Raw genomic sequence first — 23,107 nt, 5'->3', positions numbered from 1 at the left:
GTGCCTCTGCCAGGGCTAGAAAGTGAGTGCTGGTAGATATTAATTAGCTCCATAAGGAACAGAAGAGAGCTCCCTGGAAAGTCAGTCCTCCTTCAGTATAGACTTGCAGCAGTGTAACATCTGCAGGGATTGAGAACCCATCAGAACAAAGCCCACTGTGCAGCTGCTTCCACAGGGCCCTAGATGGGTTTTCCTGACTTGCTGATCCGTGTGCCTTTGTGTTGCTGAGATCCATCTCGATTCCTGACATTGGCAGCATCACATTCCCTTTGGTAGCTCGTGGCCTTCATGTGTCCCCAGGGTTGCTGTGGAGGTGGTGACCACGATGACTTCAGCTGACGTGATGTGGCAGGACGGCACCGTGGAGACAAACATCCGCTCCAACGAGCTCATCCCGGTCCATCACCTGGACAACAACGAGTTCTGCCCCGGCGACTTCGTGGTGGACAAAAGAGGTATTGGGTGTCCAAACAATGCTCCCCGGGGAACAAACATGCTTTTAATTGCAGAGTATTGTTCAGTCTGGCTCCCCTCATGTACAGTCACCCTTTTTAAGTAGCTGTTAGTGCTTGCTTGAGGTGGGCACCTACCAGGGGTGGCAGTGATTCAGCTGACTTAACATGAATGGCAGCAGAGAGCCTGTATTTACGTACCAGAGTTGAACTGTGACAGGCAAGATGTGGAAAGAATAAGTGCAAGGAGCCAAGTTAGGACTTTCAGCATTTCTGCAGAGCAGGGGTGGCCCACCTTCTCCTTGGAAGTACCAACAGCTCTGAGCTCTCTGACAGAATGAGGAGAGAAATGAACAGCTCGCCTCAGGCTGCTTTCTCTGTGTGGCTGGTCCATCATGACCCTCCCATTTTTTTCATGGGAAGTTTTGGGATCCAGAGGCATCTTCTTGAATCCCTTCTCTTCACCAAACAAATTGTTGATGCTATTGAAGGTCACAAGTTCAAGGAGACTTAGGAGCTTTTGGATATGAAATACTGGTGATATATTCTGGCTCTCAACTCCTTTTCTAGCAGGGGTAGTAGACCCTCAACAGTGGGGAGCAGAAGATACTGTCAGGTTGGGTAGCAGGAAAGCTGACTTAGCAAAAACAGAGGCTGTTTTCCATGGCCATTTCCAATGAGTAATACTCTGACTGATCTTCTGGGTTGGACATAGTCTGAGGAAACTCAAGTTACCCATCAGCTCCAGCTCTACCAATCTAGTTTGGCAACAATTTTGACTGTGTAGGAAGAACTGTTTTTCCTCAAGCCATTCATAAATGGAAGGCATCAGCCATGAGAGCCCTGGAGCTGACAGCCTCAGTCACTGAGCAAAGCCTGTGCTCCTTTGCCTGATTTGTCTGTTTTCTTCCCCACCCTTGTGACCCAAAGCTCAGAGCTCCCAGGACCCCGGGTTGTATGGAGTGGTGCAGTCTGGGGACCATATCGGCCGTACCTGTGTGGTGAAGTGGTTCAAGCTGAAATCCAGTGGAGATGATGTGGAGGTGAGTGACTGCTGGAACCAGCTGAGAGAAAGCAGCCACAAAACAGCACAAGCTTCACAGATAAACACAGATAAGCGTGGGAATAAGTTCTGCAGTGTAGTGTGTCCTTGAGGATGGGAACAGCAATGTGCTTTTGGGCCTGAGAGGCTTAGCTAGAGGTGATGTCACTTCATATTCATAGATGCCTGCAAGGCAGTGAAGAACAAGCAGAGAGTTTACATCCAGTGGTAACCATCAGGCTCTGGTATGGATGAAGATTTTTTCTGCAGCTTTCACAGGCAGTTGATTTCTTGAGTTCACTGTAAGAATTTTTCCTCCCCATGTCTTTGCTAGTTCATGGAAAGAGGATTAATCTATTGCATGCTGTCATGCTTGCCTCTCCCAGGTACCATTGCCCATAGTGAGCCTAATGCCTTTTTCTTGGGATTTGTAGGAACACTGTATTTTCCAGAGTCTTGACAGACTGCAGCCTAGCTGGAGACAAGAGGGGGACTCAAACCACATACACCTGGCATTCTGCTTTCTGCCTTAGGCTGGGACCACATTGTCATAGCTGAGCAGGGCCCTTCACATCCAGAAGCAGAACATCAGTCTGGCCTGGGGTTGTGCTCCTCTTTACCCATTTCTCATTATTTGTGAGCTCTCTTCCTCCGGGAGAAATCAAAGGAAAGATATTTCCCATTAAATGACAAGTTTTTTGTCATATGCTTCCTGTTGCCTTGGATTGTTTCAAAAGTAAACTCTGACCCTTTGGGCCCCAGTGAAGTGCTTTGAGAAATCTGGGTGTTCAGAAGGGAATAAAACATATCTCATCCTCGTGGGGATGTGGAACCTGAAGTAAAGGTGAGGTGAGCAGATGAGACAGAATATCTGCTTCCTTTCATTGTTGTGCCTTGATTGACGTGCTACAAGGATGAGGTGACAGGAGGGGACAGGAGCAGCTCCTTGCAGGCTGTTGGAGCAGAGGAACACGGACAGAGTATAACACAAAGTACTTTGAAGTGCTGAAGGTGTGCTGTGGGGGTCAGTGCAGCATCCTGGGGCTGACACATCATTCTGTCTCCGGTGCAGCTGATCGGGGAGGAGGAGGATGTGAGTGTGTATGACATTGCTGATCATCCGGACTTTCGCTTCCGCACGACTGACATCGTGATCCGGATCGGCAATTCGGATGGAGCCACGGCTAAGGAGGACGAGGTGGGTCCTGGGCACAGTTAATGTGACCACGTTGTCACCAGGTATTGGTGGCAATGCTTAAAAGAGTCAATAGGAGGGCTTTAGGCCCCACAGGGGCATCCTGAACTCCCTAGCTTGCTGATTTTGTGTCAATGTCCCCTGCTGTCGTGAGTAACGCATCAGATCTCTGTCTGGTGGAGATGTAACCTTAAAATCCTTTGACCTTGATGACAGTCTACAGCAGAGCAAGAGTAAAGTTGAAACAAGAACTGAACATAAGCCTGAGGGCTTTGAATCAATCTCATTGTTTAGGATTTCAGAGTAACTTGTATTAAAAGGATATTCTGTGGGCTCCTGAGCAACAGTGAAGGTGGATTTGTCATGAAACCAGTTTCACTTGGCAACACAAGGCTGGAGTTCTGGGTTTCACCTGAGTTATGTACATGTTAATTTTGTTGAGCTGACTGATCTCCTGGGGAGGAAGAGGGAACAACTTATATTGTAGGGGATACACCCTTTGCTAGGAAACACCCTTACTGTGGAGGGAGACCTCCAGCTTTTGAGCCTGCTGCCCTAAAAAAGGGTTAAAAGGTATAGTGCAGCCCTTACTGCAGTTCTAGTTTCAGCAGCATGAAACAACATCCCAGCCTGCTCAGCTGACCTAAATAACCTGCTGCCAGGGCAAGGTGCTCCTTACTGTGCACACCCTGAGCAGCTGTGACTTGTCTGTTCATGCCTGTGCTCTGTGGGGAGCCCCTGGTGGTGCTGGGGAGGGGGGAGCTGAGGGCACCCCACTAGAGGGCACCCCCATTCCATGAAATTCCTGTCCCTTGCTGGCACAGCCCCAGCCCTGCTGCCCGCAGAAAGGCCACTGGTCCTGATCACAGATCAGGATCTCCTGCCAGACCAGCCCTGCTGGTGCCCTGCTCCTTGTGGAGGGGAGCTTTCCCCACCTCCATGGCACTGTTGTGTGGTCTCTGTGTGTAGGATGCAAGTGTTGCTTTAAGTGTTTCTCCAGCTCAGGAATATGTATTGATCAAAACCTTCCTGCTTGTGCATGAAGTGCCTGGGAAAGAAAAGGGACTGACAAACCACTTTTGTCTCCACAGCCTTCAGTTGGACAGGTGGCTCGTGTGGATGTCAGCAGTAAGGTGGAAGTGGTGTGGGCTGATAACTCCAAGACTATCATCCTGCCTCAGGTGAGGTCCTGTTCCAGCTCACAATATCCCTGTAATTTTTAGCTGAATGACAACACTTGTATTTAAATTCTGGGTGTAGAGAGATTTATTGGGTAAGAGAATCTTCTCTATTGATTGCTGCATTCCCATATGGCAGGGCAGCTTCCCAGTTCTGTTAGCACAGGAAAATCCTTCCTTTGTCAGGAGGGCAACTAATTGGTCATCGCTGCTCTTGAATTTAGAGAATAGGAAAGCCTGGGCGGACTGGTTTTGCCTTCACACATGCACTGCATGCTCACAGCTCTGCCCACAGCCCTGCTCCTTGTCTCCAGCACCTGCTGCTCTGCAGAGCTCAGGGATCATCTGTTCTGACTGGAGTCCAGGTTGGTGCATTGCCCAACCAAGGCACTGCTGAAAGACTCTTGCATGTTCTGTCTTGCTTATGAAATGGCACCACAGTGGGTTTTTTTGGATAAAGCTCCTCCAGGGGCTGGGCTAGAGCCACAAGTTGTCACCTTAGCTAACCTAGGAATCAGACTGGAATCCTATCCCAGGGCAGGGAGGGAAAAGATTTGAGTGCAGGCTTAAAAATACAGATACAAACCACACTGCTAATCCACTGCACCATTGAGGTTTCTGCATTGCTCTGAGTTTTTTGTCGTACTGTCTTGTAAATGTGCTCACTACTCCCCATACAGTTTCATCCCTTGTCTTCTCTCCTTGTTTCCTTGGATTAAGGCAGACAGCCTAAAGATAGGAGCCGACCTGTATCTGTAGGGTCCCATCTCCATCACTGTGGCAGTGACACCACTGCCTCCGCTGCAGAGCTGCCTTTTGTGAGCACAAAGCACTTGATCGAGATTTCTTTTTAAACCGAGCAGCTCTGCATTAATTACAGTAGAATAGTCAATGCCCGCACTATGGCAGTGGACTGGAGCCGTACAAAGCAGGCTGCTGTCTCCCTTCCCCCTGTTGTCACATGTGCTTGGATCACAGGCACAATCAGAGGTCTGATGTGTGCTCCACAAAGGGCTGTTCTCACACTGCGGTGCCGGGGCTCTGCAGCAGCTCCTGCTGTGTCACGCCAGTCCCTTCGATTCTGCTCCTCTGCGTAATTATTTGAGTCGGGGAAATGTCAGGAGCGTGAATTATCAGTTGGTAAAACCGTGATTTATCAATGCCTGACCATGTGCCCAGAGACAAGCTGTCTGGGTGCTTTTTCTCAGCTCTAAAAATAAAGATGGCATAACTGGCTAATTAACTTTCCGATTCAGATTTGGATTAGCTTTGAGGGCAGCGAGTTTTGATGGCTTTTCCTGCCTGCAGTCACTTGTGTTGAACCCAGCTAACCTCTACTGGCTGCCTGTCTCTGAGTGGCAATGGACTGGCTCAACAGTGCTGGTTCAGTTGAAGGCTTTGACAAGATGACTGAGTGTCCATGTGCTTTAGCCTCTGGGGTCATATCTTACAACATTAAGAGGATTTTTGGGCTGTCATTCAAGTGTCAGGAGCATGTGGATAAAATGCTCCCATCTTGTAACTCCAAACATGGCCCTGTAAAGGTGGTCTTGGTCCCCTGGTTCTGTGTTGGTGCTTGTTGGACCTTGTGAGAGATGTAGCTTGTGCAAAAGCAAGTTGTAGAAGGTGAGGCTGGATGGAGCGTGGATGGGTTCAGTTTCCAGTAGTGAAAGGCAAGAGAACATTTTATGTAAGAGCTTATTCAGCAGCTTGGGTGAGGCTTCATTGTCCCAGCTGAATTTTAAGCAGCAGCCACATATAACAGCTAAAGCAGCGTGGCAAGGCTCTGACAGCAAGTAGTGTGTGCCACAGAAAAGGAAAGCTGGTATGGGAATGTGTTCCTGGTTCCAGCATTGTCTCTGTGGAAGGATGGAGTGGCAGCCAAACTAGGGCTCTGTGCCAGCACAGTTGCTGGTGCAGAAGCAGGACCAGAAATACCAACTCCTTACATGGTACCAGGTACCTTCTGAACTAGCTCTGTGTTCAGAAACCTGGGGGCACCCAGGTAGCTGTTTGGCACCTGTCTGTCCTCCTTGGCTGGATCCCAGACACCAGGATGGCTACAGCCCACTGAAAACTTGTCTTAGTTTCCCCCCAATACTTTGAACAGTGGGCTTGTGTGGTTTCATAATCTGTGCCAGTCAACCCTTTATAGATGGAAGGGTTTGAAACAGCCCAACCAATCCCAGATGGAAGCTCCTTTTTCATGGCTTGCTTTTAAAAGCAACTAAAACTCTGTGCTTCACCCTGAGTCTCACCTACCTTTGCTCTCCTTTAGCACTTGTACAACATTGAATCAGAAATTGAGGAGTCGGACTACGATTCCGTGGACGGCAGCACCAGTGGGGCATCCTCGGAGTGGGAGGATGAAAGTGACAGCTGGGAGACAGACAATGGCCTCATGGATGATGACCACCCAAAAATTGAGGACTTTGAGCCCGAGGAGCCACCAGCAGAGGAGGTGAAAAAAGTAGAGGAACAAGTCCAAGGAGCTGTGGCTATGGCAGTTGCAGATCTTGCTACAGAGAAAGGTGGCAAGGATGGAGCCCCAAAGAGCTTCCGGGAGCTAAAGGAGGCCATCAAGATCTTGGAAAGCCTGAAAAATATGACTGTGGAGCAGCTGCTGACTGGCTCTCCCACCTCCCCGACTGTGGAGCTGGAAAAACCCACTCGGGAGAAGAAGTTCTTGGACGATATTAAAAAGCTGCAGGAAAACCTCAAGAAGACCCTGGATAATGTGGCTATTGCTGAGGAGGAAAAGATGGAAGCCATGGTGGAGACAGAGAAGAAGGAAGAAAAAGCAGAGGCACAGACACCAGTGAGGTCAGAGTGGCCCAGTGAGACACCAGTGCTCTGCCAGCAGAGCGGAGGCAAGCCTGGAGTCACCTTCACCAGTGCCAAGGGAGAAGTGTTCTCTGTGTTGGAGTATGCTCCAGGTGAGTGTGGGATACTCTGTCCTTCACTGCTGTCCTGCAGTGTTTCCTTCTCCAAAATGTTTGCTTCAAGGCCTTTTGAATTGTGTCTTTTCTTCTTCCTGGTCATTTCCACAGCTCATCAACTGGGGGTGAAAAATTACCACAGTTTTTGTAGCACAGTGTGCTCTGGGACCCAAACCTGGCTTTCAGTGTCCCTAGGTGTCTCTAGGCTCTGTTGCACCTCCTCAAGCCTCAGAAGTGTACTTCCCTCTTTTTCACACTCGTGACTGATGCAGGAGGGCTGCAGAGATCAGTCACTTCCCATTGCAGAGACTTCCTTGAAAGTTGCAGGGTTTGTTCAGGCTTTTTTTTGGTTGAGTTGGCTGAGAGGCAGAGCAGGGACAGCTGGTGTTCTTGGGCTGGGTGTCCTTGGTGGGTGAGTGCTGCCAATATTAACGGCCAGAAATAACAAAGAGCATCTGGTTGTGTGGAACATTGGTGACAGCAGAGCCCAAGGTGCTCACGAGACAGCCAGGCCAGACTTGAGAGGGAAAGGTGGACAAACTGTTCTGAACCTGCAGGTGTGTGTAAAGGAAAAATGTGAGCTGTGCTTCGCTTTAGCAGAGAAAAAGCCATCACTTTGTGGGATTGTTCTGGCTGTGGGACTTCGAGGCACAGGGACAGTGTTGTGTTGGGACTGAGAACAGGAGGTGCAGGTTGTAGCTGCTTTACCTTGTGGGTAACATCAAATAATCTCTCCTGGCTCAGCACCAAAGCAAGTTAACTCCTCTCTTCCACATGATGCATATTACACATGATCAGATTTACCTTCACAAGGAACCTGTGGCAGTTCCCACAGGCAGGCTGTAATCCTGTTCTCTTCCTCGCCCCACAGATTCCCATGCCTTCAAGAAAATGGAGTTCCAGCCCCCAGAAGCAAAGAAGTTCTTCAGCACCGTGCGGAAGGAGATGGCTCTCCTGGCCACCTCCCTGCCCGATGGCATCATGGTTAAAACCTTCGAGGATCGAATGGCAAGTGCCCTGCTCTCAAATGCCTCTGTGCGAGTGCTGGGCTCAGCATCCGGATCACTTTCTTTGGAATTCCCTGCTTAGCCGTAATCCAGTGGGCATTAAAGCTGCAGGAATGTGTGCAGCATGTGAAACAGGGCTGTAATTACCCAAAACGGCTGCTTTAGCATTCCCCGAGTCGGGGTGGCCAAACAAGGAGCTCCTGGTGTCAGGAAGCTGGTTCCGGGTGCTGAGCAGGAAGACAGGCAGGCAGCCAGCAAAGGGGCTGGTGTCAGCAGTGAGCAGCTTGGGGATTTTTGGCCATCCCTGCTGCAGATCCAAAGGCTTGAGTGCAGTTTTGGAGGGGGGGGAAAAAGGTGCCCTGAGATGTGTTGCTTGAGCTGACTCTTATGAGGGCTGAGTTAATCACATCCCTGCTCTCCCTCTGTGTAAATACAGCCCTTGCAAGGTGAGAGGATGTTTCCCTGTGTCTGACCTGCTGCCTCTCCCCCACAGGATCTCTTCTCAGCACTTATCAAAGGGCCCACACGCACGCCCTACGAAGATGGACTCTTTCTCTTCGACATCCAGCTCCCCAACATCTACCCCGCGGTCCCGCCTCTCTTCCGCTACCTCTCCCAGTGCAGTGGGAGACTGAATCCCAACCTGTATGACAATGGCAAAGTGTGTGTCAGCCTCCTGGGGACGTGGATAGGCAAGGTAACACTGTCATCCATCTGTCTGTAGGGAGCAGGGGTTGTGCTGAGCTGCTTTGGGAACAAGTCACTTCCTCCCAGACCTGGGTGACTTCTGGTCTCGGGTGGTGCTTGAGCTGGGGGTGGTTTTGGGCTCTGTTTTAGATGCCTGGAGCAGGTAACTGGTAGAGTTTGGCTTTTTCTGGATCTGTATTTGGCTTGTCTGTCCTATCCTCAATGAGTAGCCTGGGGTCAGACCAGCCAGGCTATGCCACAGCAAAGATGCCAACACCAGCATGGGGTGTATCCTGTTGCTTAAATCCCTGTCTCCCACACTGTGGACAAATCCTGTAGCATGGTACAAAGTCCAGCTGAACACTTGGAATAAATAGGGAGCCAGGGACATTGTGTTATGAGCAGGTAGCTGGGGAGGGGTTGGAGCTGATGCCTGGTGTGTTGGGTTACACTGTTCCAGGCAGAACTGGCCTGATGGGGTGTGGTGCTGGTAAAAAAATAACGGAGAGGTGGGTTGTTGAGATGGGACACCAGTACATCACGTGCTTCTGGAGTCAGTTCCTTGTTCCTGCTGTGAGCCACAGGCTGTCAACAACAGGAATGCAGAGGAGCTGGGGCCTCACTTCATCTGGCAATTGTCACAGGGCAAACTGATGGTGCTTCAGCCCTTTAACAAATTTGTGTGTGCATTTCAGGGGACAGAAAGGTGGACCAGTAAATCCAGTCTCCTTCAAGTACTCATCTCCATCCAAGGTAAATGCTCCTGCTGAGCCTGTGGGACAGGAAAAGGTGGTGGGAGGAGGGGATGTGGGCTGTGGGGGGCACACAGTTGGGACCTGCCACCCCAGTCAGGTTAGTGCTGCCTTTTGCTCTCACCTTGGTGGACAAAGCAGTGTCCTTATCTCTCCACTTGAGCAGTGGGAGCAGGTGCCAGCTTTTCTCATGCCCATAGTTTTGGCTGCATCCCAGGGCTCTGACACAATGCTTTCCCTTCTTCTCACTGCAGCAGCCAAGCACAGAGCTGGTCTGCTTGTTGCTCTGAGCTGACAAAGGTGAACCACTGTGTCCTCAGCCAGTTACCAAAGTTAGTTGAAGTTGCTAAACTGGGCCTCACTTGCAGGACTTTTTTTTTTATCCCCACTGAGTCACCCGCCCATCCTACATGGGGCATGTTTTGCACATGATGCTGGTGTTTATGCTCCTTCCAAAGCAGAGAATAATCAGGGGTGTGCCTAGACGAGCCTCAGGGCTTCCTGCCATGGGGCTTTGCTCTGCCCTATCCAGTTTGAGAGCAGACAGACTAAATCACATAACTTCCTCACAGACAACTTTCTGTTCAAGGGAGCCCTGTGATTAGAAACCTTTGACACAGAGCAAGGGTTTCTGCCTCGAGTCAGCAGGCAACTCCTGCTCCCTGAACCCCCACAGTCCACCTGTATCCTCCTGTGGGGGAAGGACACCACAAGAAAAGCCTTTTCTCATTTACAGAGCCAAGGATCCAAATTTAGAAAGTGAAATACTAAATGTTTTACTGGAGCAACTTGGTGCTAGGGAAAAAAAAAAAATCTGCTCTCCTGCTACCTGGGCTTTGGGAGACTCATGATCTCACCTCCTCCAGCTCTAATGCAGTTTGTGGCAGGCTGCCAGCAGCCTGGCAGCACCGGTGCCATTGCTACATACGTGTAATTTCATTAGACCACAAGCAAGCAGGAGAAATCTTGGTATGGGTGGCTTGTCACAGTATTCTCAGAACTCCCCTGTCTGAAGGGACTGTGCTGGACAGGGCAGGACCTGGCCAGCTCAAAGCCTGTTACCCAAGATTGGCTTTTGTTCTGATTAAGAGGAGGAAAAAAAAAAAGCTTTGGGTGTGTTTGTGGGGTTTTTTTTCGGAGGAGGGGAGTGGGAGGGAAGGAAAAGCAGCTGTGAAACCTCTCCCCTGCTGCCCTTTTGACCTCTGCTGTTGTGTGCCCTCTGCATTGTGCTGGTGGAGGATTGTTCTTGCCAGCCAAGGATCTTGGAGGCCACTCCCCGTAGTGTTTGACATCCCCACCTCATCACACGATGCTCCTCTTGCGACACCAGCCCCTTGCATCTTGCAGGTTCTGGTTGTTCAGCCTGGCCTCTGCTGCCTGCTTGGCCCTTGACCTTGAGTCATGGCCCAGCAGTGCCAGCCTGGGATGGCAATTCCCGGTGGTGTTCCTCCCTTAACGCCTCGGTGTCCCCTTGTCCCGGCAGGTCTCATCCTGGTGAACGAGCCCTACTACAACGAGGCGGGCTTTGACAGCGACCGGGGGCTGCAGGAGGGCTACGAGAACAGCCGCTGCTACAACGAGATGACGCTGATCCGGGTGGTGCAGTCCATGATGCAGCTGCTGCGCCGGCCCGTCGAGGTCTTTGAGCACGAGATCCGGGAGCACTTCCGCTGCCACGGCTGGCGCCTGGTGTCCCGCATCGAGTCCTGGCTGGAGACCAACGAGCTGGTGGAGCGCAGCCACGAACAGGCCAACGGGGCGTATTCTGCCTCCCCCCTCCCCGCCGGTGCCGCCCTGGCCGAGAGCCCTGGAGACGCTGCGGGGTCGCTGGCCGAGTACGGCAGCAGCTCGGAGCAGGGGGCGGCCGCCGAACTGTCCGACTCGGCGCTCGACGGGAAGGAGGAGCTGGACGAGTTGGAGTTCACGGCCCCGACGCCCAACGCCGGTGACCTCCAACAGTACTCAGACTCGGAGAGCACAGGCCAAGCCAGGGGGGACCTGGCCAGAGACCGAACGGACGAGGGGAAGGCTGCCCAGGACTCTGCCGCGCAGCCCAGCGTGAAACCAAAGAAACGGAGAAAGAGCTACCGGAGTTTCCTGCCGGAGAAGAGCGGTTACCCTGACATTGGGTTCCCCCTCTTCCCTTTGTCCAAGGGGTTCATTAAAAGCATCCGCGGTGTCTTGCAGCAGTACCGGGCTGCCTTAGCAGGGGCCAACATCCCAGAGTGGACAGAGGACAAATAAACCATCAGGATAGGGACAGGCAGGTGCAGGGGAGAAGGGAAAGCAGCAGAAAGTAAATTGGCAAATGCCGTTACCAATCAACTGGCTTCTCCTTCCAGCTTTTCTTCCTCAGCTTGGTTTGTTCCAAAGAAGGTGGTAGGCCTGATTGCTCCTCTGAGGAAAGGTTGTCTAAGCATGAATAACTCTTTGCCCCCAGCCCCTTTTCCTTCCCCCTGTCCCATGTACGTGCTCTTCTTGCAAGTTTGACCCTGCAATGGTAAGATTTGAGACCTGCACAGAAGCAGTCTTGCAGCCACGTTCCCTCTGCACTTTCATCTTGGGGCACCTTTCCACACAAGGATTCTTCCCACCCAGTGCTACACCCAGCAGTTTTTTCTGGTGGGGTTCCAGCCAGGAGAAGGGATTGCTGTAGTTTCTGGAAATGAAGGGCAATGCCCTCCCAGTCTTTCATTTTTCTTGGCGTTCCCATGGGTTCTATGAAGTCTACCCCAGCTTATCTGTACTTAGACATTGGATTGTGTTTGCATTGGAGTTGTCTACACCATACAGAGTTGCTCTAGTCTTAGTTGTTCACTGATAGCTACAAGGTTGTTCCAGTTGGGATTGGTAGGCAGGGCCAGAGCTCTGCACTGGCTCTCGTGCTGCCCTGGGAGTGCTGCGGGGTTTCCATCCAGTTCTGCAACTTCCACTCGTTCTCCTGGAAGCAAGTCTAGCCATCCCCACTTCTTTTTCTCCAGAGTAAGGCAAACTTCCCTTTTCCCCACCATGCATGCCTGTCTTCTAGAAATACATGGGATTCGGAGTTCTGCCCTCGTTTCTTGCTTAGGTATCCACATCTTCCGTTCCCAGTGATCCCGGCTGTCACACAGCACTACACCCACCCTGGATCCCCTCCTCACCCGGGCAGGCGGCAGCGAGTGATCCTGGGGCCTGTTGTAGATCTGGCAGGAGTCTGGATGGACCTGGCATGGCTGCTGCTCCCTCATCCAGCTGTACAGGGGTGTTCTGGAGCCACTTGAGCTGGGGGTCACCCAAGGGAAGGAGCTGCCGTGTCGTGGTGAGGCCCTGTTGCAGCAGCTGTGGTTTGTGGCAGTTCCTGGGCTGTTACATCAGACATTGGTGTGGGCTGTTATCAGCTCCTTCTCTCACCAGGTGTTTCCCATGGTGGGTCAGCTCTGCCTGCAGTGTTGTGGGCACAGCACTTCCTGTCCCTAATCCCAACCCCTGCACTGCTGGACGCTCTGGGAAGCAGCTGGTGAGGGCAGGCAGTGCCTGAGCCAGGTGACCGTGAGCACTTTGAAGCAGTGACTTGCCAGAGTCCCATGGTCGAGACACCTTCCTGAGGCCTCTGGTCCTGTCTGCACACACTTAACTTTCACTTCTGGAGCTGGGAGGTCACACTGCAGCACTACTGCCTTTGCCCAGCATTCAGGCATGGGAGAGGCACCCATTTAGCATCCATGTGGAGCACAGTCTGTCAGGGGGAGTCTGTTGGTCCTTCCAGCTGCACAGGGAGACACCGGTGCCAGGCTTCCCAGGGACCAGTCGGGCTGAGCAGATGGCTCTGCCAGAGGTAAGGATGGAGCCAAAGCTCTCCTTTGCTCTTGCCCAGCATGGCTGTGGTCTCTTTCCCTCACCCCGGGCCAGGGTCTGGCCTCGGTTAGAAACAAGGAACAGCCTGAGAATGCTGTACGTTGGTGTGGTGCTTTCTGCACCCTGAAACACCAAGGGCTGCACCCACCAGCCCAAATCCCCCTCACCCAGCTCCCTGCACTTTCCAGCTGCCCCCCCTGATGCTTCAGGGGTGGCTGCACAAAGCCCTTCCCATGTCCCCATCCACGCTGCCCGGATTGTGGAAGGCTCACTCTGCTCCCGGTGCTCTGGAGGACATGAGGCTTGGCTGTGAGTGCAGACCTGGGCCGAGAGCTCTCCAGGTACCGGTCTGTGTGTGGATCACCTGTGCAGCAGCTCTGGCTCTGCTCTGGCACTGGGAGCTCTCCCTGCCTGTCAGGTAGGAGGTCTGGCAGACCCTGATTTGGGGTGCAGAGGTGCTGAGAGCGCTGGGCAGGGCAGTGTGAGCTGCAGCTGCAGCCACGGCCCTGTTCTGCAGTGAATGGATGGATCCCTTTGAGCGGAGCACGGGGGCATCTCCAGAGTGTTGGGGCCGAGGGGTGAGGCCACTGCTCCAGGGCAGGGGAAGGGCAGGCAGAGAGGCTGGTTCCACTGATGATTAAACCTCTTCCAGGCAAAACCACGGTTGGTGATCCACAGACACTACCTCCTCTGTCCCCAGTGCCGGGCTGTGGCTGCCCTGAGCCCCCACAGGACAGGGAGAGAGGGAGGGAGAAACCCTCTGGGAGTGGAGGAGCTGTAGGGTTCCACTGTGTCCCCCCCTTTACTCTCTGCAGCTCTCATCTCACAGGGCAGGGGCTGGGCAGGCAGCGTGTCCTCCCCTTTGCCCAAAAAGTCTCTGATCCTAGTCAAGAGCTTTTGCACAGGCTGCTGGGGCTCCCCTCCGAGGAGGTGTGTGAGGCCTTCTGGAATGGGATGCTGCTCCCCCCGGCATCGCTCGCTCTCTGCAGCTGTCCCAAACCCAAGCGTGCACAGAGGTTTACAAAATTTTCTAAAGCTTTTGATAATGTGAAGCTCCTGGGTGATGAGGTTGGTGGTGAGCACACTGCAGCTATGTAATTTTTTTGTGTATGTATGTAATATTTAAGGGTAACAAAATTTAAAAGGCTAAAACCTTAAAAAAAAAAAATTTAAAAACACACAAAAAAAGCCAAAGCATGATGCATATTGTTAGCCTTAAAACTGGCTACACGACTGTGTGATGTACAAATGAGAGCAGCCTGTAACTGTTTTAAGTGCTGGGGTTGGGGAAGAAGCATTACAAAATCAGTTTGTAGCCTTGATTCTGTACAGTATTTAATGAATTAAAAAAAAACCCAGACCTGACTATTGAGGCCATGCTTAGAGGTGTGTCGTTCCCGTGCAGATGTGGATGCTTGGTTGCTTACGATATATGTATAAAGTGCTGTGTGACCATTAAAACTTTTTTTACCTGCAGATTTTTTTTTTGTTTGTTTGGCTAACCAAGGTGTAATAAAGGAGGGAAGATGACTTGCCATTAAATTTTGCCTCTGTGAGTAGTTATGACTGCTGTCTCTTTCTTTCCCTTCCCCACCCCCTGCCGTGTTTCTGGCACTTCTCTGGCACATCCCTGTGCCAGGCTCTGGGCTGGATGGGGGGGATGCCGTGTTCGCCCCCCATGGGTGCCCTCCCTGCACCCCCTCTGCCTGCAGGAGCAGTGTCTTGGTGTGCTGAGACTCGCGGATCTGCAGGAGTTGTTCAAACATTTCGAAGGGCGGGCGGCAGCTCTGCCACCTCCCTCGGGTGCCGGGAGCGAGGGGCTGGATGGGAGGATCAGCCCCTTCCTGCTGCCCAACAGGTTTTGGAAGCAGATGGGTGATGGAAAAGATGTGCAGCAAAACCTGGGAAAGGAGAGGGCGAGGGTGATCCCAGCCGAGCCGCTGCCGGGAGCACACAGCCATTCCCGGGGGAGACTCCAGGGAGCCTTTCAGGTGCTGTGAGCCTGAACGGCTCCGCTCTGCTGAGCTGTGTCACTCGGCAGAGACAGCCAAGAGCTCCGAGTGTGTCCCCTGCCCTGGGCTCTCCCTCCAGCAGCTCAAGAGGGTTAGGGAGTTACTGCTCAGCCTGTTTTTACACCTGGCCCAGTGCCACGGGGGAAATAACTTTATTTTGGGAGGTGGTTCCCAGCTGCCGCCTGCCCTGCTGGCTCAGGGACAGGAACTCGGCTCTCCATGAGCGAGTGGGGCCAGGGGGGGAGGACAATCGTGCTCTTCTTTCCCGGATCTGCCATCCTAATTGCATAGTTTGCAGATGAATAAATGCAAACAGCCAACGCTGTTTACTCTTCTACTTTGTACTTGAGCGCTGTAAATGAGGTTTAATTATTGCAGTTTTATACCAAACAGGCTGAGTAATCCCCCCCAGGCGAGCCCCCGGGCAGGGACCTGTCGCAGGGCTCCAGCTGGCCCCGCGCTGCCCGGGAAAGGGGATTTGAGAGCCCCTCACAGGGCCCCTGCTCCCGGCACAGAGTCAAACCCCTCGGCTCCAACGACCCCCTCCCTGAACCTCTTCCATGAGCCTTTCCCTGCCCTCCCCTGGAGGCACTGCACTTTCTCCAAGATGTCCCCAAGTGCCACTGCAGGGCTGAGCTCCCTGGATTCGATCAGACACAGTGTGAGGCTGAGCCGGGAGGCATCGACACACCCCAAAAACCGGGGTGCGTGGCAGCAATGTCGTCCCAGGTCCTGCCTCCTCGGCATCTGCCCTGGTTCCATCGCTCCGTGCTGGTCCTGGCCCCAGGATGCCAGGGAGAGAAGGGCCACGGTGCTGAGCTAAACCCGTCCTGACAGCTGCGTGTGAGCCCAGCCCTGCCCCTGACACCAGCCATGAGCTCGGATTTAAACCCCGGAGGGTGATTTTTTTTTTTTTTTTTTTTGCAAACGCTAGATATTTATTGCATTTATCACAAGAATAAACTCTGCTTCTACAGGAAGCTTTGGGTAGAAACATTCTTTTAAAAAAAGTCGGTTTCCTGTATTAGGTCTATTGGTCCTGACCATCCCTGGGGGGGTGGCAGTGGCTCCGCGGCGGGCGGGGACACGAGCAATGCCACCGTGTGCGTCCGAGCCGGGGAGGGGACGGGGCTGTGCCGGCGCAGCCGCCTGGGGCCGGGACCTCGTACCAGGATGAAACACGCTGGCGTCTCGCCGGCACCGAGTACCTGATGGGGCTCGTGGCTCGTGTTTGGGACAGCCCTGATGGACGTCCCCGAGAGGGTAAAGCTAAGCGTGGGGGCAAGCGAGGGGACGAGTCCCGCAGCCCCCAAGGACCTATTGCTACGGGAGGAGGAGGAGGTTCCTGAGTGGGAGGAAGGCTCTGCCACCCTCGTGCTGGGCCGTGCCGGCAGCTCAGCGCTGCAGGGAGGGCGAGCCCGGAGCTCAGGAGCCGCTGACGACGCGGCAGAGGCGGCCGTGGATCTGGCCCTGCACGGGCTCACACGCCAGGGCCTCGCCGTCCACCGTCATGATGCCCGCGGCCACCCGCGGCTCCAGGCGGAACGCCCGGACGGGCACGTAGCACAGGTGGGGACAGTTCAAGTCCAGGTGGGTCCCCCTGGACATGGCCAGGAAGAGCTTCAGCAGCGCCACGCGGCTGATGCCGGCCTTCATGTAGAAGAGGTGGATGCAGCCGTCGTGCAGCCGGGCCGCCGGCGCCATCAGCAGGTTGGTGCCCAGGTGGGACTGGTAGATGGCGTAGACCAGGACGAACTCCTCCTCGGGGACCACGGTCCAGTGCGCCGGCACCGGCTGCCCCAGCGGCGCCAGCAGCGAGTCGGCGGGCAGGGAAGCGGGCGCGCCGGTCCCCGCTGGCACCAGGACGTGGCCGGCCTGGCCGTTGGTGACAGGCGTGGAAGGGTCCCTGGGGGCCGGGGCGCTGCCCTGCTCGGGGCCGGCCGGCAGGTAGGACAGGCGGCCGTGGTACACCCGCAGCTTGGCCAGGCACTGCAGGGTGCCCAGGGTGAAGCGGGCGCTGCCCAGCCAGCGGTACTTCTCACTGTCGATGTCCACGTCCGAGATGAAGCCCCAGCCGAAGCCGAGGAAGGAGAAGAAGCGCTTGCCCGAGGCCGTGCTCAGTGAGACCAGGTCCATCTGTGTGTGCAGCCCCTTGCACAGGATGAAGGTGCAATTCGTCAGCAGCTTCTTCTTGGCGACGTGATCGTAGCTGCGAGGGGATGGAGAGGGTGAGTTTGGAGCTCGGGGCCACTCCTGCTGTCCCAGCATCCACCTGGAAACCCTTATTGTCATGGTTGGGACATACCCCAGCTGGGTGAAAGTGTCCCTCAGGGACAGCTGCTGGGAGAGGTTTAGCTGCAAGTGGGAAGGATAAACCAGTTCCTGAAAGAGGGAACCGAGTCCCCACAATCCTGATCCCCCCACTCCACAGCAGGATTGGCTGTGCCTGGGGTGGATCCTTTAGCCCAGAGAGGAGAAAGGGAGTGGGGGGACATGGGTACACAAGGATGCAATCCCATGCTCACAGCTGGGGCTGTTCTACACTGAGCTGTGGGGAGGTGAGGACCCACCCTGACAAGCACCCCTGGGCATCCCAGCACACTTTCCCCTGAGCCAGAGTCCTGCACAGCCTTGCTCTTCCCCCACCTGGTGCCAGCACAGCCCAGTGGGGACAGCAGGTGACCCACGGGGCCAGGACTCACCCTGCATAGTAGTTGATGGAGGCAGCCAGGGCGTTCCCGGAGCCTCCTGGCAGGATGCACAGCGGCTTCTTCATGGCGTCCTTCCAGTCCGGGCGCTCCATGAGCCCGTTCACCACCTGCAGGGATGAAGGAATTTGTGGTACCCAAGGATTCCAGCAGCCCCTGCCCAGCCCAGGTGGAAAAGAGTCACAGTGTCCCAGGCCAGCCATGGCTGTTTTACTCCAAGCTTGGCACCATCTCTCCTTTGCCATTCCCTGCCTGCCTTCCTCATACCAGAGACTGGCTCCTGCCCCAGACACCCCCCTTCTCCTGGCTCTCTGCCCAGCCCAGGCACCCCACGGTGCCCCTCACCTCATACAGCAGCCCGTCCCCGGACATGACCACCAGCGTGTCCCACTGCGACAGGTCCTCATCCCGCACCTTTTCATGGGCGTGGTGGGGTCTTTCTGCAGGGGAGAGATTCGAGCATCACCCTCTGTCCCTCTGCACTGCCTGCTGCCACCCCCCAGACAGTGACCCCAGCCCCAGGGGGGTCCCAGCCAGGGGTTCAGGCAAGGCTCTCACCCCTCTTGAGCACAACCAACCCACAGGAGCCGGAGCTGTGGTGACGCAGGAGGAACGAGGCCATCCGAGGAGCCCAGGTAAGATCCCAGGGAAGGGAGGAGGAGGAGGAGGGAGCTGCTGGCAGGCTCACCAGTGATGAAGATGGTGGTGGCAATCTCGGCCTCGGCCAGCATGGGCTGCACCACGGCCTGGAAGTCGTCGAGGGCGCGGCCGGAGCCGCTCTGCGGGTTCAGCAGCACCAGAGCACGGCAGGGCCGGGGCAGCACCCCATAGCTGTCACCTGGAGGGGAGAGAGGGGGCTCAGGGTGCTGGGTCAGGGCACTGCTCAGGCAGCATTTGCCAAAACCCTGCAGGAAGGGGAGCTGCCCTCCCTGATCCTTATAAGCTCCTCCCTGATCCCTACAAGCTCCCTGGGCGGCATTCCCTACCCAGATGCTATGGGGGGTGAGCAAGGATGGAGAGTCCCTGTTGGGAATGCTGAGGAAGCAGCAGAGATGGGATATGGGGGCCTGCAGGGCCTCACCTTGATCTCCCCCACACCCAGGATGGGGCCCTGCAGCACCCCAGCCATGCCATAGCAGGGGAAAGAGGGCTCCAGTTCCCCACATCCCCCCCGATGGAGCGGGGCCAGGGCAGCCAGTTGAGCCGGCAGACGGACGCTTCTGCCTCCCCTGCTCCCCACGGGGCTCAGGTTTCGCGTGTGAGGCCTCAGTCGGGTTGTAATTACAAGCCTGGCAGGGGTTCCATTCTTCTCCTCCCCCCTCTTTGCTTCCAGCGTCACCTTCCCCAAGCCCAGTGGTCCCCGTGCAGGGGGACAGGGAGAGCCCACTGAGCTGCCCTGCGAGGGAAGCACAGGGAGGACAAGGAGGGCAGGACCCCTCAGTGCTGCTGGGGCACCCCGAGCCCTGAAGTGAACAGGGCAGCACTACTCAGGCTCTGGAAATCCCTGGCTCTGCAGGGTGAAGGCAGTTTTGGGGAGTTTTGGGGTGTCCCTACCAGCTCTGGGCCCCCTAAGCTGTGATCTGGCCCCAGGGGGGTGGTGAGTGCCTGGTGGGTGCCCACCCCAGCACATGGGCTCTGTGGGACAGCACGAGGGCTGCATCTGCTGACTCAGCAGGAAGAGCTGCTGAGTCAGGACAGCAGAGGCATTTCCCAGCACTGTCCTGGGCTGGGAACCCCCCCTCAAGGCACTCAAGGGGGCTGGGGGTGTCCGCCTGCCCCCACCTCATCTGGAGTGATCTGAGCTGTTTGAACACACCAGATGGGGGTTTAGAGCTAAAACCCCCTCCTGCCACCCACTCTGGGGATGGTGGTGGGGAAAGGTGAGCCTGGGCGATGGAGGTCACCACATGTCACCTCCCCTGAGTGACACCCAGCATCACACCAGTCACGGCCATGAGCTCCATGCAACTGGAGCATCCCACTGAGTCCACAGGCAAGATCTGTGTGCGAGAGGCCGATCAGTGGGGCTGAGCCTGGCTCAGGGTGCTGGCTCCGGGCTGGCCCTCCCCGCTGCCACTCCCGGCCCCTTATCAGTGGGTGCCAGACGAGAGGGGAAAGGCTTCCCTCGGGGACAGCAGTGAAGCACCCGGAGCAGAGGCCACTCCAACTCGGGTCAGGATAACAGGCAGTAACCCCAGGGCTGGGCTTGCCCTGCTCCCTCCCCTCTGGAGCTTCCCTGGCCCTCACAGCCATTAAATCCCCTACAATGCATACGAGCCCCTAGGCACGGGTGTGGGCTCAAACCCCAGCTGCTGGAGGAAGGTGATGGGGGGCTTTTCTCTTTCTTTTTCCCCCTCCAAACTTGGAAGATGTAGAATAAGAGCAGGAGGCGCTTCAAGAACATAAAAGCAGTTTTTAACCCCCCCACTGTTAACCAGGCACATCATTAACCACGCACACGGAGCTGCAGTCGGGTCTTGCCTGAAAATCCTGCCTGGACCTGTGGCTGTTGCCCCGTGGCCACCTCTGGGTGGTATGGCTGGGACCCCAAGGACCCAATCCTTGGCTGGAGGGCACAGAGGGAGGCCATGACTCCATCAAAAGGGGCAAACTGCTGGTATCAGGGTGTGAACAGTGACAGGATGTGATCCCAGTGAGGGACCAGGGATATCAGCAGCACCAGGCTCAGCCCCATGGCGGGACTGGAAGGTGCTGGGTCAGAGCTGGAGCCCAGCAGCGGCGATGCTCAGAGGGGACACGGATTTCAGAGCATCCCTTCCCATTGCGCAACTCCGGCCAGTCCCTGGCATCCCAGCCAGGCTGAGCCACTTCCCGGCACACTGCGGTCGCTTTCAGCCTCAAATGCTGAGCAGAGCAGACACTGAGTCAGCAGGAGGAAGGGGCTCTGGCTGCTGCCAGTCCACAAACTCTGCTCCAGTCCCTCTGCCCACATCCCCCCATGTCACACGTGTCCTGGCCGTGCTCAGGCCGGGACCACACTGCCATAGCCCCACTGTCTGCAGCCCCAGCCACTCCACTGCGTCCCTGCATCCTTCTAGAAACTCTCTGGGCACAAGGAACCAGCATGCCAGGCTGGTATAAGGCTGGGACTGAGCTCCCTGGGGCTGGATTTCCCTGCCAGGACACAAGCCTGGGGACAGTTTCTTCCCTCCCAGATGGCTGCAGTTTGGGACACATCCCTGCCCTCCGCGGGCAGCCCCAGCTTTGGGGTCATCAACTGCAGAGGGACTTTTCGTTTATCCCTTGGGGTGAAATAAGAAGGGGGAAGCTTCATCCTTGCTGCAGCATTCCGCAGGGCTTTCATCCCAGAGGATGATGGAGCTGAGATGACACCAGGACAGGATCACTGGTGGCTCCCAGGTCCCCTCCCGGTGGGGACAGGGTGACAGGATTGCTCTGCACGGACTCGCTCACACGCAGCTTCCCCAGCACGGCCTTATCTGCCCGCACAGGCCTCCCCACCGGCACGTGCGAGCGCAGGGTGTGGGCAAAGGGGCTCTTTTAGCCCTGTCCCAAAACTGTGGGAGGAGGTTTGCAAATCCTGCCGGCCCTCAGTGAGAAAAATAACTGCAAAATTCCGCACCGCCTTCTCCCGTCCTCCTTCCTCAGGCTCCCCCGGGGCCCCCGCACGCAAAGAGCTGCTCCTGCCCCAGCACCCTCGCACTGCCTGCTCACAGGGAGAGGGTTGGAAAGCGCTCCGAGACTTTCAGCTGCAGAGTTCAGGCTGGAAATAGAGCTGGGGAACTGGTTTTGCCCTCACCCCATTCCACCGGATTTTTTTTTTGTTGTTGTTGTTATTCTTAAGGAAGAGGAGCAGAAAGTTGTTTTGTAGCTGCAGGTCATGTAAAAAAAAGCTGCATTTTAAAATCCAAGCAGGGAAGAGCTGGGCTAAATGTGATTTGACAGGATCCCTCTAACCGCATGCCTCTTAATTTCCAAGTCTGATCAGAGCGACTGGACAGCCAAATAAATGAAGTAGTGCATATAATTGAATCTCTGCTCAGATGTTCAACTATCTGCCAGCGCGCCCTGCCCTGCCTGCGGGAGCTGGGGGATGCGGCCCCCGGGCCGGACCCTCCCCTTCCAGACAGTGGCAATTCCAGCGGGGAGAGGGATCAGAAACCCAGACCCCTCCGGGCTGCCTTGGGACCCCGCTGGGCCCCGGGGGGTCCCGGGGAGCATTTGTCTGTCCCCAAATCCCAAGTGATGGATGGGACCTGCTGGGGACAGGGGACAGTGCCTGGCTCCCGTCCTGCCTGCGTCAGCAATGATTACTTTTTTTTCCTTGGATCATGCTGCCCTTTGGAGCTTTAGAGTTATCGAACGGGAGCGATGGAGGGGGGGTGGGTGTGTGCGTGCAAAGGGCCCCTGTGGCACGACCACGTCCCTGCTGCCCCTCCAAACTGAGGGTGAAAGGGGGAGAGAAGCCACCCCCGGCGCAGCCCCGCGCCGGGATGTCCCTGTCCCCTCCAAGCTCCGGGGCGCGGGGGGGTCCGGGTGACCCCGTGTGTGTCCCCCCGTGGAACTCAGCACCGCGCAGCGCTCCCGGCTCGGCAACAGCCGTCCCGCGTGGGGCCGGGCGGCGCAGCGGCCCCGACCCCCGCACAGCCCCGACGGGGCGAGCCCCGGGGGCGCAGGGAAGGGGTCCCGGGGGGGGTGGGCTCGGCACTCACCGTCCTGCGCGGGCACGGCGGGCACGGCGAGCTCTCGGATGCGGCGGCTCCAGGCCTGGGCGATGCGCAGGTTGCCCTCGGCGTCGGGCCCCCGGGAGACGCGGAAGGTCCGCTCCAGGCGCTGTCGGGCGGGCGGCCCCCAGCGCGGCCCCCGCAGCGGGTAACACACGAGCGAGAAGCAGGCGGCGGCCGCGGCCGCGGGGAAGGCGGCCGAGCCCACGCAGTCGGCCAGGCGGAGCGCGGCGTCGGGACCGGCCGAGCCGCCCGGGGAGCCGCCGGGGCGCCGCACCTGCAGCTCCCGGGCCGTCAGCGACAGCGAGCAGGCGGCGGCACCGGGGGCCGGCCCCGCGCCGAAGATGCCTTGGAGGAGCACCGGGCCCCCGCCGGGCTCCGGGGGAGCGCGGCGGCCGGCGGCCATCGGCGGAGCGGGCGCGGAGCGGAGCGGGAGGCACCGGGGAGCGCCGCCCGCCGCCGCTCGCTGCTGACGCCCGGCGATGGCAGGCGGGGCGGCCCCATTCATAAAAATTTAACCCACCCACCCCCCCAGCCACCCCTTCCCCCGGCGGGGAGGGGGGCCGTCCCGGGGCTGCTCCGGCACCCCCCG

At 56.1% G+C, this 23,107-nt stretch overlaps 2 protein-coding genes across 2 annotated transcripts in view; one reads left to right on the top strand and one right to left on the bottom strand.

The window, feature by feature from the left end:
* Positions 1-14,648, top strand: part of UBE2O (ubiquitin conjugating enzyme E2 O) — a 61,894-nt gene extending 47,246 nt beyond the window's left edge. Inside the window, exons 10-18 of the mRNA XM_050319022.1 lie at positions 301-455; positions 1,383-1,495; positions 2,567-2,692; positions 3,781-3,870; positions 6,146-6,803; positions 7,678-7,814; positions 8,307-8,510; positions 9,196-9,253; positions 10,736-14,648. Of these exons, the coding sequence (XP_050174979.1) occupies positions 301-455; positions 1,383-1,495; positions 2,567-2,692; positions 3,781-3,870; positions 6,146-6,803; positions 7,678-7,814; positions 8,307-8,510; positions 9,196-9,253; positions 10,736-11,496 (2,302 nt within the window). The 3' untranslated portion in view covers positions 11,497-14,648. The remainder of the gene's footprint in view (positions 1-300; positions 456-1,382; positions 1,496-2,566; positions 2,693-3,780; positions 3,871-6,145; positions 6,804-7,677; positions 7,815-8,306; positions 8,511-9,195; positions 9,254-10,735) is intronic.
* A 537-nt stretch (positions 14,649-15,185) lies between these two features.
* SPHK1 (sphingosine kinase 1) lies at positions 15,186-23,003 on the bottom strand. The gene is made up of 5 exons (XM_050319041.1): positions 22,504-23,003; positions 18,498-18,647; positions 18,155-18,249; positions 17,804-17,919; positions 15,186-17,310 (listed from the first exon to the last, which is right to left on the bottom strand). Exons 1-5 carry the CDS (start codon positions 22,919-22,921, stop codon positions 16,527-16,529), a joined length of 1,563 nt encoding a protein of 520 aa, XP_050174998.1. The 5' UTR covers positions 22,922-23,003; the 3' UTR covers positions 15,186-16,526.
* Between the last annotated feature and the right edge of the window lie 104 nt (positions 23,004-23,107).

This window comes from Myiozetetes cayanensis, unplaced genomic scaffold, assembly GCF_022539395.1.
Source record: "Myiozetetes cayanensis isolate MyiCay16 unplaced genomic scaffold, myiCay2020 scf22, whole genome shotgun sequence".
Classification (NCBI taxonomy): Eukaryota; Metazoa; Chordata; class Aves; order Passeriformes; family Tyrannidae; genus Myiozetetes; species Myiozetetes cayanensis.
This window is presented reverse-complemented; position numbering and strand designations above follow the sequence as displayed.